Source organism: Protopterus annectens, chromosome 3.part0, assembly GCF_019279795.1.
Source record: "Protopterus annectens isolate FY-2018-M chromosome 3.part0, PAN1.0, whole genome shotgun sequence".
In the NCBI taxonomy this organism is placed as follows: domain Eukaryota; kingdom Metazoa; phylum Chordata; order Ceratodontiformes; family Protopteridae; genus Protopterus; species Protopterus annectens.
In genome coordinates this window covers 1,971,291,215-1,971,311,523 of record NC_056731.1, presented here as the reverse complement: position 1 = coordinate 1,971,311,523, position 20,309 = coordinate 1,971,291,215, and the positions used below count along the sequence as shown (strand labels likewise).

General features: G+C 37.1%; 1 protein-coding gene across 1 annotated transcript in view; it reads right to left on the bottom strand.

The window, feature by feature from the left end:
• The window catches only part of VIPR1 (vasoactive intestinal peptide receptor 1), a 2,416,152-nt gene that overhangs the window by 993,574 nt on the left and 1,402,269 nt on the right, over positions 1 to 20,309 (bottom strand). Inside the window, exon 6 of the mRNA XM_044066065.1 lies at positions 11,249 to 11,381. Within this exon, the coding sequence (XP_043922000.1) occupies positions 11,249 to 11,381 (133 nt within the window). The remainder of the gene's footprint in view (positions 1 to 11,248; positions 11,382 to 20,309) is intronic.

Below are 20,309 nucleotides of genomic sequence, written 5' to 3'. Positions count from 1 at the left end.
CAGATGCCCTTTGCTGACCATCTAAAAAAACTCCAGCTATACTCTGTGGCATATCGTCTACTCAGAGGCGATCTCTGCTTAACATACAAGGCCATGTTAAAGCCTGAGCTGTTGGACATGCTTCACTTAAAGAAATCCCAATCCCTCAGAGCCATACACTCCAGGGATCTAAACTTTGTCATCACAATGAACAAAACATGCTGGAGGGATGGGTTTCTGACCCAGAGACTCCCCATACTCTGGAATAGACTGCCCATACATGTCAAGCAGAACACCTCCTTGGCCCTCTTCAAAAGGAACCTTGATGATTGGATGGGAGATAGGAAATTCATGCCGGGGATCACGTTAATCACTTTGCTAGACAGGGATCCAGGGAAGTAAATATTGTGGGAAGAAATATCCAGGGAATTGTTATGGCTAGGCTTGTATAGGCCCTATGGCCGATAATCTAGTACCAACCTATGAACCTATAATAAAGAGAACTTTTAGAAGTAGTAGAAACAGAAGTAAAATTGGATGAGAAAAATAAAGAGGATATAGAAGAAGGTTCTGAAATAAGTGATGAAGAAGACATAAATTGGGAGGTAGAAGAAGGGAAAAAAGAATTATATTGCTAAAATGGTAACAGACAGAAAAAGAAAATTTAGGGGGATAAGTACAGAAGAAAAAAAAAGGAAATGGATGAAAAAGAATGAATACAGTTAAAGGCTGGGGCTTGGTATAATGGTTAATGTGTTTGACTCAAAGACACAGGGTACAGTGTTTGATTCTCACCTTTGGTAAAGAAATTGGTTAGGTGTTTGATTCTCACATTTGGTAAAGAAATTGGTTAGGTTTAGAATGGCCTGTTAAGAAAGACACCTCAGGAATTGTCTTTGAATTTATGAAACCATGAATCTAAGGAAAAGGAAAAATTCAAATTGTAGAGTGCTTTATGAAAATTTGATTATTATTAAGAATATAGTAAGAACCCGGGGGGGGGGGTGGCCAAGATGAGACTAGGACAGCAGCACTTTTCTTCTGCTCTGATACTACATATATTTTTGACATGAAATTTTATTTCTAAATAATTCTAATCAACTCAATTAAGTGTACTATAAAACTTTGGTGCCCTGATGGATTATATCAAAACATTTCTTAAAATTCAACTATTTTCCTGTCAAAGTCTGTGGGAGAAATTTTCTTCACTCTATCCTGCAGCACCATGAGTTATACAAAAGCACCAGCTCAAGACTATGTTCAAAAAAGAGCTTCAGTCAGAATTGTCTTGAAAATAGATAGATTGGACACCAAAATAGATGACTAAAAACTGTTCCAAACAAATGAATAAAGCTCTGCCTTTACATAGAGACCAGATTTCTGGCACTAAAGACTCCTTGAATGACATGGAAGGAAGACTAGGTGAAGGGGAGAATATTGAATTCCTGTTAAAACAGAACAACTCTTTACTAGCCAAAATAGATGACCTTGAGAACAGGTCCCATAGGAACAACATTCATATTTTTGGTCTACCAGAAGGAATAAAAGGTAACAATATGGTTCATTTTTTGACTACTTAACTCTCTAATACTTCAGATTTGCCTGAAGATCTCTCTTTTGGTACAGAGAAATAACACAGATATCTGGTTAATCCTGTAACAATTTCCAGTATTTCTCTAAGGTCCATTGCAGTTAAATTTATTTCATCTAAGGATAAAGAACAGGTACTCAAAAGCAGAAGGAAATATTATTTGTTTTGATAATGATTATTCAGCAATAGTGATGTCTAAAAGGAAACAATTCCTTCCTCTTATAAGATAACTTAAAATGCTACTGTTCCTGGCCAAGCCAAAGATTTTCCTTTCTAATGGGGTTAAATTATTCAAAGATTTTGACCGTCCATTGTCATAGCTACAAACTAACAAAAGTTTTGAACAAACAAGAGGATATGGACTGGTCCATTATATCCTTCAAAAGATACATGGTGACAAAATGGAAATAAGACATATGAGAAAAAGAAGAAATTAAGGGGGAAATAAAGAGCTTACATTTTCCCTTTTCTTTATTTATAAAGGAATAAGATGTCTAGGATAGTTTTTTTTCTTTTTATGTAAACAAGCTAAGTTTTACTTCTTTACATATCTTTACCAGCAAAACATGAAATGACAACAAGCTGAACTATTACATAAATAGGAATCAGAAAATCAACAAGTAAGGTAATTGAATTCCTTTTTTTTCTGTCTTATGGTTCTCTAATTTACAGATAATTAAGAATCATTTTTAATAAGTCATGACAAAATATTATTAGTTTCCCTTAAACGAAGCATACAGCATTTATATTAGTATATGATCTGAAGGGTCACCTACAGAATTGCTTACTCAGGAACTAATGCATACTTTATACATAAAGTAGAAAATGGCCCCAGTATGGCACATAGCTGAATTTAGAGTTGTTTAATTCATATAAACTGCAGTTACCTACTAAAGGTAAATGCACACTATGACAAACATCTCATACTTTCTTGTTATAAAAAGGAAAAGTCATTAAGAGCATTAAATTAAAACTACTACTTAAATGGTATACTAAAATAAATGACAGCTAAACATCTTCACCTAAGTGTGGAAGCAACTCAATGTAATCATTAACTACAGTAGCATTAGAAAAGCTGTTTCACTAAAACTAATACTAAAACCTAAAAGCTGCATATCTTCCTAGTGCATAGATTTAGATAATATGTTAATGTTCTATTTAATAGAATGGTTTATGATGTGCTGAATTAGGAGTGGGGGTGATTGCAATTGCTGTGGATGTGTGTTTTGATGTTGTTTAACAGTGGAGAGATTGTGAAGTTTCAAATGGCTTTGAAATCATCTCTATTCATAGATGAAATGTTCAGATTCAGTATGAAAGTTATGGAAATTGTTGTGACTAATGGGTTGTCCCTATGTCAGTTGCTTCTGTAGTAGTTAGATATGAAGCCTCTCTCTCCATAGCGTGAGCTTTTTTTTTACTTCATTTTGAACACATTAAGCTTTTTCTGGTAAACAGCTAGAGTCCAGTTGTAATTCCTGGCTAAATAAGAGAACAGAGCTGCTCATGTTCACAGATTCTGATTGACAGGCAGCTATAGAAGGTTAATTTGAATAAAGGCATTAGCTCAAACTTCACTGCAACTATAATTAAACATATGAACTGGCACTGGAAAAGGGAAACAATTATAATTTTAACACATATTGTGAAATATCTTTGAATACATTTATAAGTAAATATATTTGGTGGGTACTGACTTGTTGGAACATGGGGTAAATTCTTGGATAGGCTTGTAAGGGCCTCAGGGCCAATAGCTTAGTGACTTCCTATTATCCTATTTAAAAGCACACATTTTTAGTTTGATAGTAGTTGTCAATGAATGGTAAAACAAATATATATATATATATATATATATATATATATATATATATATATATATATATATATATATATATATATAAAGTTCAGAGCTTCATTATTAGAGGCTTGACACACATTATATGAATATATTGTGAATACACTCAAAAATCTCATATATAAAGCAAAAGAATTAATAACCTGTATGCTTAACAGAAATAACATAGGAGGCTTTAATTTACTGTTATAAACCACTGAATATAAGCAAATAATGAAATATTGTTTAAACATTGTGGAATTGTAATTCTGTTCTCTCTTTGTAAGATTATAATAAAGTAAATGTTCATTACCTTTAATATAATCTTACAAAGAGTGAGTAAAAGGGTCTGAAAGTACATATGTCTTATGGTGGGACACACCACAAAACATTTTAAATAGTTGTGCAGCAGTCTTTCATATTTTGCCCTATTAGTTGATGAATTTCAAAACTATGCATAGATAAGGAACAGTAATAAAAGATGAAAGCATGTCTTACTTTAACACCTTAATGATCACATAAAAATGAAGAAATAAAATGCCAAGAAAAAAATATTTTGGGGAAAATAAAAATTGATGATACAGATGAAGATAGAAAAGTATGGTAATGTAATGATAAATGATTATTAGGCAAATCTATGGGAACATTTATCAGATGAAAATAAAGCTATAAAAATAAGAAGCAAATGATGTAATGAAAGTAGAATGTCAAGATTTTTGTGGAGACTGCAAATAGATAAATTGCCAGTAAAAGGAAATATGCCATATAAAAAGAAAAGTAATAGAGTATGTTTACATTGCCAAGAAGTAGCAGCTGTTTTTAAAATGTAAAAGAGTAAAAAAGTTATGGGGAAAACTATTTTAAAAAGATTTTTTTGAATATTTAACAGAAGTGGATAAAATAAACATGTATATAATTAAATATGGATAGTATAGGAATAGAAGTAAAGAATATGTTAAAAGAATAGATTACACATTATTTTATGATATATGAGTTATATGGAATGAAAGAATAAATGAAATTATGTTTAATAATAAATGGATTTTAGCAGCAATATTAAGCAAAGTCAGATGGTGGTTATGGAAAAAGGAGTGGGGTTCTAATAAATATGACAATTTAGCATGATTATATAGGAAATTATGAATGTGTGTAAACTGATTTATATACATACCACCCACCCATACCAAATTACTAGGCTTTTACTGAGTTGTGGGGTCCAAATAATGGGGTGCCATGATTCCAGAGTGGCACCCCTTAATTTCCAACTTTTTCCTAGTGTTTTTATCCTGGTTTTGAGCTGACGTCATCATGCACCATCAGGGCTACCAGCCTGTCAGAATTGAGCTCAAGGGCTCAGTACACACATTTCAGTACTTTGAATGGATGTGAGTGGGAAACAGGAAGTCCAGTGTGAATGAACAAGTAGTTATTTGTGAAATGTATCTGCTGTTTTTTATTTATTCTGTGAGCAAGCAGTGTTACCATTCTCAAGTCCAGTGTGTGTGTGTGTGTGTGTGTGTGTGTGTGTGTGTGTGTGTGTGTGTGTGTGTGTGTGTGAAAATAGAGGTACTCAGGCTCAAACCCTGTATCTTGGGTACAGGGTAAAAAAGAGCCTAAAGTCCCAAGCCACCACCACTTGTGAATTTATGCCTCATATTTTTGATCTGTTCCTCATAAAATCTGTGGTTTTTCAGGATTTATGTGGCAAATTACTAAAGGATTTAATTCACTAAATAATGACAGACATTTGAATTTCAGACTTCATGTTCTTCAGAAAATAAATGGCAACACAAAACCCTTTATTATAGCAATTTTCTAAGTTTATAAGATCAGTATTGCTTTTCAAGATTGTGGCAAATCACTGAAGGGTTGAATTCACTAAATTATGGCAGGCATTTGAATTGCAGACTTCATATTCTTCAGAAAATAAATGGTAACACAAAACCTTTTATTCTAGCAATTTTCTAAGTTTATAAGATCAGTATTTGAAATGTGCCCTTATTTTGGGGCTGTTTTCCCCCATTATTGGCTTTGTCCAGTTTTTTTGTGCTAAGAGGTTCAGAGCTATGGTGAGAAGTGAGAACTGAATTCACTAAGTGATAGCCATTTACGTTTCAGTCTTCCTATCCTATCTTTCAGGAAACTACTGATTTGGCATAGTGGTATGTTGCTCTGACTGTAGTGCACAGGGTGCTGGGTTCAAGACTTGGCAGTGAAATGTATTGTGGTAACACAACATTTTATTCTAGCAACTTTCTAGAATGTTTGCCCCCCCTTCCAAAAAAAAAACTGAAATTGAAAGTAAGTGCGAGAAGCTGTGCAAGATGTCTATGTTTTACACTATTGAAATATTGTACAGGTGCAGAATTAGACTTTTATGATCGACATGTTCTGAATTAGGCAGTTTTGTCACAACTGTTTCATGCATTTTGTTTCATTGCCTACTGGAAAAATGTTTAAACAAATTTAAAATGTGTGGTAACAAGTGTGCTATATTATGCAAGGAATATAACTTTATAAAGTCAGGAAGATGTATCAAAGAACAGATACATGTTTCTTATTTTGTGTGTAAGGGGCCAATGATTTGAAAACAGCCCAAAGGTAATCTTTATCCACTACTGGCCAGATGCATTTTCTTTGGATGTGGTGTGGGTTTCAATGCTGTTTCAATGAATGCGAATTTCAAGGGCAAAGAAGTTTTAATTTATCTATTTTCACTGTGAGACAGTGTTGCTTTGTTTAGCAGATGTCTATTAGTGTTTGTGCATTGTGCTATAAAATGTAAAAATAAAATCAAAAGAATCATTGTAGAAGTAAATCAGTATGCACACATTAGTGTTTATGGTAAACTGGGCAACATAGACAGGTAATGGGACAGTGGAATGGCTGCAGGGGATCTCTGGTGCCATATTTTGGTTGTATGTTCTTCAGTTTGCATTTGAAAGTTGGTATCCCACAATCCCATTGGAGTGGGTGGGGTTACATAATTATGCATGCAAATTTGATGTTAATCAGCGTAGAGATTTGCACCTATTTTTCATGGGCCGTGTCCAGATTTTTGATGTTTCCAGGTTGAGAGGCATGTTTATATAATTATGTATATGTACATATGTAAATATGTGTAAATATTTTGTAAATAAGAGTTGTTTTTGTATATAAATAAAGGACCTCTATTTTTTTTTTTTTTTTGTTAGATGTTGTGGTATTTTTGATATGTATCTGAGCCACCACTAACACAAGCAGATGGAATTTTGCTTTATTGTTTCATCTGAAGGATGAAACTAGGATATCTATGTTTAAGTTCCAAGTGTAAACTTAATATTAATGGGAAAGCGACTTTATCAAGCACATGTTTTATTATTTTAGCATTTAATCCTGGGAAGAAATAAAAGTGAAAAATGTCACATTAAAAAAATGATACCAGAACTAGTCATTGATTTTCTTTACTTTTATTTATTTATTTTTGAAAAACCCTGAGGAATTTTTACAATGAATCAGGTAAATTTAACCATGACACCTGAAAAAAAATTCCTTTGCTCTTTAGTCTGAGGACATTGTTGGGTGATACAGTAAGTAGCACTGCCCCATCATAGTAAGAGGTTGTCTGGTAAAATTCTTTGCTGAATGTTTTCTTTGTGGAGTTTGCATGCCATCATTATGTTTGCTTTGGATTTTCCTGGGCCTCCCAAAGCTATGTGGAAGGTGGACCAATGAATCTAAAATGTCCCTAGGTGTATATGTAGTGTTTGTGTGATACATAAGAAAGGCCTGGCAATCTTTACATGTTACCTACTTGCCTGATAAATGCCATGGAAGGTGGTGGCTGTTCATAAAGTCCCAATAAGAGATGGATATGACTTCTAAGCATGGATGGATGTGTTGTTGGGCACCCTTGTTGTAAAATGGAAGAAGTGGGGTGATGGTTATCACTGCAGGGGGGTGGCAACAGGACAAATCAAGATGGGCTGGTAAAAATGTATTCTCAAGAAGACTTTTCTTTTCTGCAATGGTCTGCTATGGTCTGCAACTTGGTAACTACAGGTTGCATATGTTAAGAAGGCTAAGGAGTTAATGCTAAAAGAGGAGTTGAACTTTAAAGCTGCCCAGCATTTATAATTTGGATTTATAAGCAAGGATCATGAAGTACATCACTGCTCAAAAGATGTGATGCAACAGGCACCACAGGTAGAAAGGGGCCGTGCCACAAATAAGCACAGACAGACATTTTGTGCAGCAAAACATTTTTTTACCTAGAATTAACATAAGTAACATTAGCATTTTGTGTTTGCCATCTATCACCACAATGCTTCAGAAGATTGTGCCATTTTAAAGCCTTCCTCCTAATAACAACTGTAAAAGAAGCAACCATCACACTCTAACTGTGCCTTATTACTTCAGCCAATTTCTATAACACTTGCAGAAAATGTATTTTACTCAGAAATAAATAATGTATGCAGTGTTGTGATGAGGTGTCATGATAAGTTCACAATCTCAGCTCTCTGAAAATAGGGGCTGCATCAGTGCATACCAACTGACATGAAATCATTTACTTCTAAAGAATTTTTGTGTTGTCCTCTTCTTCTCCCTTAACTAGCCCAAAATGCCAACACAGTTCAATAAATTAGAATTTTCTAGTCTCACAGCTTGCAATGCATTCATTGGAGAGCTCTATTTTTCACTCTTGTAGGTGGCAAAAGATACTTTTTCCTTGACGGTCATACAGCTGCTAAATGTGAACCACGCCAACATGACATTCTTCTTGTTCATTAAGGAACTCCACTAAAAATATATTTATTTTTTTTGCTTTTTGCATTATGTCACTTTTAATTCATGCACTGAACTTATGAAAAGCTGGTAATTCACTTTAAAGAAGAGGATATGTGACATCTGACAGCACCAACAGTTTGGAAGACACTGTCATATTTCCAGTAAAATCAATGCTTCCACATGCAACGCACATGTAGTAAAACCATCGGCAAGTACAGCTAAGCACTGTTGATCAGAATAATGATTTTCACCATAACCTCTGTCTCTCTTACAGGTAAATTTCACTGAAATAATGTTAGTTGAACCAGATACTTATCATTCTGTTTGCCTTAATCATATCAGAAATACTGTTAAAAGTTGATTTCATGGGAAATGGTCAGAATAATGAGAACATAGGTCTGCGGTCGACCTAGAACCTCAATGCATAAACTTGAATGTAAATTATATATCTGGTCCATTATTTTGACATCCAACTCATCTCCAACTCATGCAATGATAGCTCTTGAAAAGTCTGGACATCCAAAAAACATATATGGTCAGACATCACAGGTCAACATAGGATGTAATACTGAAGAGACAGAAAATCACATGGAGTAAGCATTTTGCTGGTTGAAAGCCCCCACTTGCACCCACTTGTGGCATACAGCATCCTCCAAAGCCCTGCCGCTTATATAGTCTAACCAAGAGCTCACATTGCATCAGGTAAAGAAAAACAGTAATATCTATGCAGACAACTCTGATCAATCTCTATAGAACTGTTTCATCATATACATATATATAAAAAGGAAAAAACAAGACCTGAGAATTTTACTCTTTACATGAAAGTGACACATAAGGGAAGAAATTTAAAGCAGAGGCTCTTCAGTAGTTGACTAATGACAAAAAGGAATACACCTTAAATTTTACCATCAAAAATAAACAACTGCACAGTCGGTCATATATGAAAACACTGAGATCACAATTGCATCAGCAATATTAGATCAAAGTTGCTCAAATAATTTTTAAACTGCACAAGTACAAGTACGTTTGAACCTTGGATAAATATTTTTCAGTAAAATGAGGAATTATCTGTATATCTGTATGGATGGTGCTTTAACAACAAATGGTAACAATGTAAATAAAATAAAAATAAAATACGGTACCAGATACACAGAGAGGTGGGCTGTGTTTAATGCCATAATTCTTATAAAACAGCACTTGATTAAAGTAGCAAAGTCATTATAGCACTGTCCACATTCTAAATGCAGTATTATCTTACTGGTAGATAATACCAGGGACTTGAATATCTTGTGATACTATGTTTCTTCTTGTTCCAAGGTAGCCCATTAATCCTCAAGACACCACTACAACATTGTACATTAGTATTTGTCATGGAATGGTTGCACATGCGGTGCCATAGGCAGTCTCAAAACTCATGTACCACAGGAAATGCTGTTGCTTAACCTATATAGATGCCAAAATGGCTTTAACTTCTAAAACACTGTCTGAGATATTGCCTACTGCATTTTTCACATGCCTTAAATAAACAGACATTTTGAATGCAAGCTGATATGCAAGTAATGTATGAACAAGAATATGTTACATCTAACCATAAAACAGGAAAATGTTTGCAAAAATAAAAAGTTTAATTTAGCAAATACTTTTGCATACACTAGTGGCATATTTTCAGTGTTCTGTCTAGGCATGGAACAAACAGCAAAATGTTTTTACAGTTTAATTTATTACTGGTCTCTTTACTGAACTCAAAAAAGATGGGCTCATACTTCTTTTTCTTTCGGCTTTTCCCAGTTAGGGGTCGCCACAGTGGATCATCTGCCTGCTCATGACTGGCAGTTGAGTTTTACAGTGTCAAGTTGCAAGCACAGTGCCCAACTTTCCACAGAAAGCACACACACACACACACACACACACACACACACACACACACACACACCTAGGGCCAGTTTAGAGTGTCCAATCCACCTTCAGCATATCTTTCGGATGTGGGAAGAAACTGAAGCACCTGGAGGGAACCCTTGCAACCACAGGGAGGACATGCAGACTCCACACAGAATGCACCCCAGCCGAGGATCAAACCAGAAAACCTCTTGCTGTGAGGTGGGAATGCTAACCACTGCACCACTGCGGCTCATACTGAGCCAGTTAATATATTTTTTTCTGGCTGAAAGCTTCCTTTCCTTTTACCTTTAACTGCTAGTTAAAGATGCTTGATTCAGCAGCTACTTACATCTTTCATCAGAAGCTGCAAAACAGAGCCTTCAGCAGCCTAGCATGTTCTCAATAAGAAAGAAACTTCATTACAGTTTCCGAGCCATGCATTGTCAGAGTTTATAACCTTGATACTCTAACATTACACCAGCCAAAAATAAACACACAAGATACCACTCAAAATGCTTCTGTAATAAACAATCCTCAGTATAAACAGTAAGACAGGTAATAAGTAAAAATATGTAAATAAAACACCGATGGTCAGAGTTTGAGCAGGATGGACAGCAGTAGATTCTTCATTATCCCTTTTCCATTTTTTACTTCCTACTGTTCTGCAGAACAAATACGACGCATCTTAAAGCAATAACACAAAATCTTTCAGACGCATATTATAAAAATATATGTACCAAGTTAAGACATTTGCTTTATGGTGCATTACAGCATTTCCCACATTCCTATTTCCAAGTGCATTCATGCCTGTAGTAGACTTAACATATGGCATATATCAGGATGACAATACCTCAATTACATTGTAATTAGGGTACTATTATATGAATTTAAAATAGGATACTAGGTTATATGCTGTTTGCCTATACAGGCATTCAAAATAGAATTAATGACTTTTCCCATGATTATACTATTAATTAAAAACAAAAAAGAAAAATTACAGAGATAAACTGATGTAATTGCACTGCCAGCTCTAACTGCATGATTGTTTAATTATATTCTGCTGCTGAAGGTTAAATAAATAATTAGTCTTTCAGTGCAAGTATTTCATCGCAGATATTATGTATTTTGAAAACACATTTATTACATATTCAGTTTCATTAAACAGTGCTAGAATGTGATTATAATTCTAAATAACTTACTGAGCCCATAGAGCAGTGATCCGACTCTCCCCTTTCATAGAGAACAACGTCTTTTACGAATACCGCTATTGCCCTCAAGATGAATGACATGAAAAGGTGCATATGGATATAATTTCGAGTACAATGTAGCTTTCTGTGGAAGAGCAAAACAAATCAAAAATGAATGCAAATGCAATCAATACCCATAACATTAGATTAGAAACTTTGTTTATGACTTTTTACATATGGTCTCTATGCTGTTTAACAACCTATGAACAGCATACAAAGTAATAAATTCTGTACATACAAAGCTATACACTCATGCCAAAAATTCCTTGGAATTAATATCTCTTCAACGATATATTAAATACTTCCATGCATAGTGTACCACTTTTTAAAACGAAAAAAAAAAAAACATGAGTGTATTTTAGTGATTCTCTTGCAAATCCTGGGACACTGTATTTTTTACAACAGAGCTGAAATGGAAGATGATGTACACCACATATGTGGGTATCTCCCTACGTGCTGCTGAATTCACAAACCGCTTTGTGAAGCAGCATAAGGGAATATAGTCCAAGGTGCCAATAAATATGGTATTCATAGAAAGAATCTTGCATATTAAAGTCTGTAAACACTTCACCACAAATAATGTATAATGTCAAAGGCCTACTGAGATGCGGACCTTACTCTGTAGATCTAATACCGTGCATCATGGGAATCATGGTGGCTGATGGGAGCTGCAAGCTGTGTACAGAGTGTCAAGTGCAGCTTACAGGAGGGAACCCTGGAAATGAAGACTAAGGAGATGGGCGCACATTATGTGTAACCTTTGCACTTTGCACAGAGGTAGGACTAGTATCTCTTGGACAATGGAGGGAAAGGCACCAGTGGACATGGCACAGGCAACCTGTGTACCTTGTAGATTGTAAGTGCTGCAATCACTGCAGCAGGCATGGATAGATGCATAGAGAGGAATAAGGATGGAAAGCATGGCGGTTTCTGCACTGATTATTATGCAACGGGTATGAAATGCAATAAAAAGAGCCATGACACATTTATCACTGAAGTAGTGAAGCATGCACAGACAGATATATACACACACACACACACACACACACACACACACACACACACACACACACACACACACACACACACACACACACACACACACACACACATTATAATAGGTTCATACTTTGGTACTAGGCTACTGCCCTTGTGGGTTACAGTGACACACACACACACACACACACACACACACACACACACACACACACACACACACACATGCATGCACACACACACACACACACACACACACACACACACACACACACACACACTCCCACACACATTATAATAGGTTCATACTTTGGTACTAGGCTACTGCCCTTGTGGGTTACAGTGACACACACACACACACACACACACACACACACACACACACACACACACACACACACACACACACACACACACACACGCACACACACACACACATACATCCATTCCCACACACATTATAATAGGTTCATACTTTGGTACTAGGCTACTGCCCTAGTGGGTTATTTTAAGATTAGCCAATCACCTCGTGTGAGACTACAAAACTGCGCTTTGTGTCTGTAAGGTAAACACCTTATCCACTATGCCAACCTCCCTCCTTCAGAGAGCTATATTTATATGTGTATGCATCGTACACCACAGAGTTTATGGCACTGTAGCGATGACAATGTAAAGGGTTGATATGCATCTGGGAATGATCCTTGGGAGGAGGATGAAAGAGCCAGGGATCAAAGTATTCACCTTTGAGCTGGGTAGAAAATATGCTGTAAGCTCCTAATAACTCTACAATTACCAGGAAGTCTGGTGAAATACCTGCTGAATTAGACCCAGTGAGACTACATGCTTCCACATATTCGTGGTTTCAGGTAGACTACATGTTCAGCCTTTGGTACACTCACTCTCCACAAAACCTGTAGTTGTGAATGCTGCAACTCTCACCATTGTATAGATGGAGCCATTATGGTAGGACACTGTCAACGTCCTCCCTACAGGTGTGTTACCAATGGCCCAACAGCTGCCTTTTAAATTTTCACACAGCTCAGACAGCATAACTTTTTTTATTCATTTGTTAACCAGCCAAATAAGATTTTGTGATTATTATTTTCCTGAAATGGCTTTCTTAAGGCCACACGGTACCCACTTGGAAACCAATGGACTCAAATATTGGAACACAGGATGAAGCTCACAGCAATAAACTAATGTACTGTATTACTAGACAGAAGCATTATATTGATTTTAGTTGTGAAGATTTCTATTAATTTTTCAGATGATCAAATGTGTTATTGTGGTTTTACACATCTCCACCAAGATTGAGAAATGTATCACAAAATATCTGCATTATGTAAAGATATGTGTAAAAAATATTTTTACATACCTACTGTAAGATTAAGAATAGCTCACAGCTAGACTGAACTGCCTGCTTGCCCGAACTACTAATTTATTCCATGTAAATAGCTTCTAAGAATTCAGTGTGTCTCAGTATATTAATAGAACTTTCTCCATATTTTTGTAAAAAACATCCACTCACCAAACTTCTGCAAAAAAACGTCCCCATTATCTGTACTTACTGTGAGCAACACCCTCCTGCAAAGCATTGTTATTGGCAGTAATGTCAATCATTCCAGCATTTATAAGCAAGAATTTATTCTGTTACCAGGAACACATCTGTTATAAATTCCCTCAAATATATATTTCACTTTGTGATCTAGTTCCTCGCTATAATGTGTCATGACAGACCAGCTCACATAACCAGTTATCAAATAAAGTAAATATATAAATAAATAAACTTGAGTCTATAATTAGTAGCTCAAGAACTGCCATGCATCTTAAGTTGTTTCTCCCCTGCACTCATTTCTGAAACTATAGATGCAAAAGAACAGCTACCCACCACTTTGACAAATCACCAATCTTGTTTAAGTGGTGAGACTAAGGTATCTGTCTTAGTTTAAAGGTAATGGGACATGCGGTCTTCCTGGCCTTATGTCACTGGTCATATTATGTGGAGGCAGGGTATGCAGATGTCATAAAAACAAAATTTCCCATAGCAGCAAGTAAGATGCTCTGTTGGGGTGCCTCAATCTCCTCTCTGACTGATAGAGGACATCTCTCTTTGGCACCAGGATTACTGGTGATGATCTGTGACATCTAGGCTCCTGGATTATGTACACTTCTAACACTACTGCAGTTCCTACCTCTACAGGGTTTATGTAACTCACTCAAGCACTACAAAAGGGGTTTGACTGATTAGCTACTGAGGCCCTATGTTCAGGTTGTGCTCCACCATGTAGGTACACCCTGGATTACCAGTAAACATGTCCACAAGCTCCTTTTGTACTGTCCAGATCGTGAGAGTATGGGTTAGGGATAGTTGATGTAAAAAGGCTACTTCATTCATCGTGGTGTCAGACCAAGCCTCACAACAAGGTGTACCCACTGGAGATATTGAATACAGGTGGCTATCATGGCACTATTTCATCATGTTAACATAATACAACCTGTGCATCTGCCTCCTGCCTAGCAGCTCTAAGTGTAGTTAACATCACTTATCTTTCCCAAAACAGTCGAAAGACCCTCCCCATGGAGCCTGCAGTTTATTGTGTCAAACAGGAACAAACACTATCACTTTCTGCCCAACAAAATACTTTTTATTCTTGCCTAAGTCATACCAGACCTTTTGCAGCCGTTTTGCTTGTGCCAACTGCTGTTGTGCCATCCCCATGTACCACCTATGCCTGTTCTTGAAATTTAGGACATATTCCATAACATATTCCTTGAAGGAATGACACACATACTCCATCTCATCACAAATTAAATTCAAAGGGCCTTCCTCACCTTGTGACCATACAGTAGCTCAAAAAGTTAAGATCCTATGTAGTTTGGGGGAACCTCTATGTATGCAAAGAGGAAGTGAAACAAGTACTTGTCTCACTTTCACTTCAAATGTTTTTTGAATGTTCTCAACATCTTCTTCAATGTAGAGTTATACCTCTCCACCAGACCATCAGTCTGTGGATTTGAGGGGGTGATCTTTATATTCTTTACCCCACAGTGTGTCCAGAAACAGGCCATGAAACTGCCACCTGCATCTGTCAGTACAGTATTTCATCTGTGAAACCTACAACCTACCCTGCTGAAACATTACAAAATGACATTTCCACCTTCTCTACCTCAGTAGAGGACAAAGCTACTATGTCAGGGTAGCTAGTAGCATACTTTATCACCAAAACCAGGATATAGTTCTTACTTTTGGAACCTGGGTTACTAAAAGGCCCACAATGTCCATAGCTACTTTCACTAAAACAGCTCCTCAACAGTAAACAAAAGCATCAAAGCAGGATTTACATCCTGCCTTCCCAAGTTTCTGGCACTCCACACATCCCTTGCAGAACCTCACCACATCCTTTGCTATACCTGGCCAACAAATATTCTGCATAACCTTTCTTTTTGCATGCTTTAGACCTACATTGCCCGCAAAAGGAATATCATGAGCTATGGCTAGAATTACCAATCTGTAGGTCACTGGTACTACCCGCTGTTTTATCACCTTTCCTTCAAGCACTCCTTCAGGTGTCCATTATATGTACAATAACTTTTTTTTCTCAGTATATAGATTCCCCCCTTTTTTTAAGGATCTAAATGCTGCACCTGTCTCAACCTTTTGTTTGTAATCCCACCCAGCCTCCACCCTCCAAAAGAAATTCTGCAGTTTTCAAAGAGGGCTGGCTCAAATTCAGGATTATTACTATCATCTAACTCTCCCTCTTGAAGTAGCCCCTTCCAAATGATGCCCAGTATCTTTCAACAGCTGTGGCTCAGATTTAGGCTTGCTGCTGCTAACCCCCCCCCCCTCCACCAGAAATAGCCACATTATAAGCCTTGGATAAAGGTGTGGTCAATAGATGGGTCTGCTACCTGCTGTTTTCCTCATGTTTATTTCCATGTCTATCTGCATGTAACTACATGTACATAAGGTGCTGTATCACCCCAATCATTTACTATCAGGACATCAACAGGGACATCATTGAACACTACCTCCTGTTTGTTCCCTTGATCCCCTTCCGAATGCAAGTAAAGTTTGGTCAACAGCACCCAAATTCTGACCAATGGTACCTAAAAAAGGTGTCTCTCTCAGGCCCTAACTAAAGTGAACTACGTATTGCTTCTTTTTGACCACTGCATGCTCAACATAAGTTATATCTGTTGCTATATCCCTTTTGGTGATCATCTATTTTCCTTTCACAAGTGGACAATGTAGTCCCAGGTGGTAGTATTCTGGAAAAGTCTTTTCCAAACAATCCACCACCATTGTCATACTACCCCTGCTTGCTGACTCCCATCACTTTTGTTTCCCATCTTGTCCCAGTGGATATATGTACAGTACACACCCCATTTGGCAGTACTGAAAACACTTGACCCAAGACCTAGGCACGTGCTAAAAGTGGTGGCTTCCTCCTCGGTTTGTAGAACCTGATATGATACCTCAGACTGCACCATTATGGGGTCCGCTTATTCCAATGTCCCATGCTAGTTACCCCCTTCTTTTGCATTTGGGACCTGTTAACTATCTGGTGGTCCCCATTCCTTCCCAACCCTTCAACAGTGTTATATGCTTGATCTGCCATGCAGATTTTCCTATATTCAAGCACAGTACTGAGGACTTGCCCCCCCCCCCACAAAATGTTCTAACAGCATTTCCAGTGTAGCGAGTTGATGTTCACTTACCCATCTATGAAACTAAGCATTTATTTCTTCATCTCTCATTTTTCAATGGTGTCTCAATTATTTTCTGTATGCTTAGGGAGTCCATTTTAAACAGTCACTTAATCATTGTTTAATCTTATTGTAATAACTACATAAGTTAACTTTGAGATTGTATTCCTTGCTCTATGTGCAAGTAGAGAAATTAAAAAAACACAATCACTCCGTGTGATCACTTTGGTTTTGATAAAATTTCCTTTCAAATTCTTGAATTAAATTATCAAAGTCTTTCCCTTCTTTATATTGCAGAAATAATGTATAACTGTTTCTGGCATCTAACTACCCCTTCCAATCCATACTCATTTGTCTTTAGTGAAGAATACTCTGGGTCAGTTTCACTGAGAGTGAATGGGAGTCTGGGGAAGTTCAGACAAGCAGAGCTTTTTTGCAGGGCTCCATTAGTTTTTAGCAAGTGTAGGAAATTTGTTACACTATTGCCCAGTGCTTGCAAAATGGGTGAGATGAAGGTTAGTAAGCATGGTATACACATATAGTAGGCTGAAAAGAAGGAAAGAGGGGTCAGGTGATTTTCTTTCCTGGTAGTTCAATAAGGGCTTTACTCTGTAACGGATACCAAGTTTCCAGAGAGTGTTTTTTTAGGATACCAGGTTTCTGGTTGGTGTTTTATTATCATTTGCTGAATGTGCTGTTACATTTTCGATTCATACCTATAGTGAGGACTGTGATGACGTGAGTTAGTGCCAGCTATGTCAGAAGTAGTGCAGTGAATATGAAACATATGCCAGAATAACTAGTTAGAGGTGGATTTTTGTAAATAATTGTATGTCATTTGTATATCAAACTGATTTGTACAGGTGCTTGAAAATGTATTTGTGAGGACTGCTTGTGATAAAATACATCAACAGTGTCTCCTGATGGACAGAAAAAAGAAATACCCCTGTATGTCAGATTGCATTATAATTGTTGAAATGAATACATTGTAACATAAGATACTGGAAAACAAGAGGTTAATTCCACTCCAGCTAACTTTGAAAAATAGTCTGAAATTAAATTACTTGGCTTAGGACCATAAAGATTGTATTTTACAGTTCTGATTGCAGCAAGAGACAAAATGTCTCTGAAAACCAGGACTTGGAATCTTACTGTATTGTCCTTTGGGGGTGAACCAGTTGCTACCCTAGAAGGGTGGAAGTTTTGAAAAGGTTTTAAAGCTTCCAGATGCTATACCACATCTTAGTAAAGTTCTGTGTGGGTGTATTATGACACACATGCTAGATTCTGGTTCATTTTCTAGTAGAGGGGGTAGTGCAGGAACCACAAGTCAGATTACCAGATGTGTGTGATGTCATTCTGTAATCTAGTATTGAAATGATGTTTTAATTCTAGATGAGACAGATGTTTCAGGGTAGTCTGTTTTGGAAACCTGACAAAGAAGGACCACTCACTTACTTCATCTTGCCTTACTCTAGTAATTGAACTAGGAGACAGTAATTCTTTAGATCAGTCAGAAAACTAGAGTGACAATTTGTTAAATATTTTTTTCTGTATCTGTGTGAATCTTTCCATCAGTGTTATTTTTAATATTTCCAGTGTCTGAAACTCTTGTGTTTATTGTAAATAGATATTTAGTATTTTCATGTTCTTTTATTAATTATTAAGAAATATATGTAACCTTTTCAGTGTGGCTGGTCTTTTAGAGAATATTTTAACCTTTGAGAGTACTTATATTTATTTAGTGACACTGTGGCCACTCCTGAAGGCCTTGCTGCATTGGTCAAACACTACCATTTGCATTAGTATCAATTTAACTCAGTATAACTGGGCACCGCTGTAAGAGCCTTAGAGTAGCTGGCTTTGGAGTGTTCACATGGCAGTATCTACCATAAAGTCTGGGCAGAGGGGGCATAGCTGGTAAATCTGTGCCAGCCTTTCCCAGATGTGTATCTGTGTGAAAATGAAATCTCAAGGAGTGTGTGTGTCAGCCACTTGCAGCAGGGAAAAAGAGCACTGATTTCACACTGAGGGTGGTAGAGGACTTGGCTTGGAGCACCCTGCTGAGGACTCAGCTCTATAGCTGTGTCAGTGGGTGTCTTATTTGGGGCCTGGAGAGAAAGGGAGACCCAGCCCCAGGACGGAGCATGCTCCCTGTGTGCTCTTAGGGGAAATTATGCTTGGTGCAGAGAGCTGCATCTAGAAATACTATGTTCATCTATTTTTGTTTCAAGCGAACGTTCCTCACTGTCAGTTCTGAGGATTGAAGCTCCTTGTTTACTGACCCAAAGGAGGGACATCACAGAGTCTGCTGTTGTCAACTATGTCAGTATGACAGCCATTTATGTAGCACATGCAAAGTCCACTGTTGTGAGACAATGGGCTGGCGAATTAGAGATTATAATACACTTTATTTTATTTGTATTTAGACATAACATCAAGTTAGTATAGTAAGGAATAAGTCCAGAGTACAGTTAATGTCATACACAGCAGAAACTCAACCCATCTAAACACTGAATAAAGTGGGAAGATGCTGAGGCTATGTGCATGCCCCATATGAAACTGTTTAAAATGTTCTAAACATATTTTTTATTTCTCTGAATGCACTCTGACTGGATCTCTTAATCTTAGTCTATCTGTACTTAATCTTAACTTTATGTCCTGAATTTTGCTATGTGCTCAATCTGTATGTTTCAAATTGTTTTATCATGGTGTGGATGGGAGGAGAAATGACGTAGGCATTATCCTGAAGAAACAGTATGCTAAGAGTGTTTTGGAGGTGAAAAGAGTGTCGGATAGAGTGATGTTTATGAAAGTGGAAATTGATTGTGTAATGATGAATGTTGTTAGTGCATACGCTCCACAAGTTGGGTGTGCGATGGATGAGAAAGAAAATTTTTGGAGTGAGTTAGATGAAGTTGTATTGACTGTACCCAAGGGTGAGAGACTGGTGACTGGAGCAGATTTCAATGGGCATGTTGGTGAAGGGAACAGAGGGGATGAGGAAGTGATGGGTAGGTATGGTGTTAAGCAAAGGAATGCAGAAGGTCAGATGGTAGTGGATTTTGTGAAAACGATGGACATGGCTGTGATGAATACGTATTTTAACAAGAGGAAGGAGCATAGGGTGACATACAAGAGTGGAGGAAGATGCGCACAGGTGGATTATATCTTATGTAGAAGGGCCAATCTGCAGGAGATTGGAGACTGTAAAGTGGTGGCAGGGGAAAGTGTAGTTAGGCAGCATAGGATGGTGGTGTGTAGGATGACATTGGTGATCAAGAAGAGGAGGATGAGTGTGAGGGCA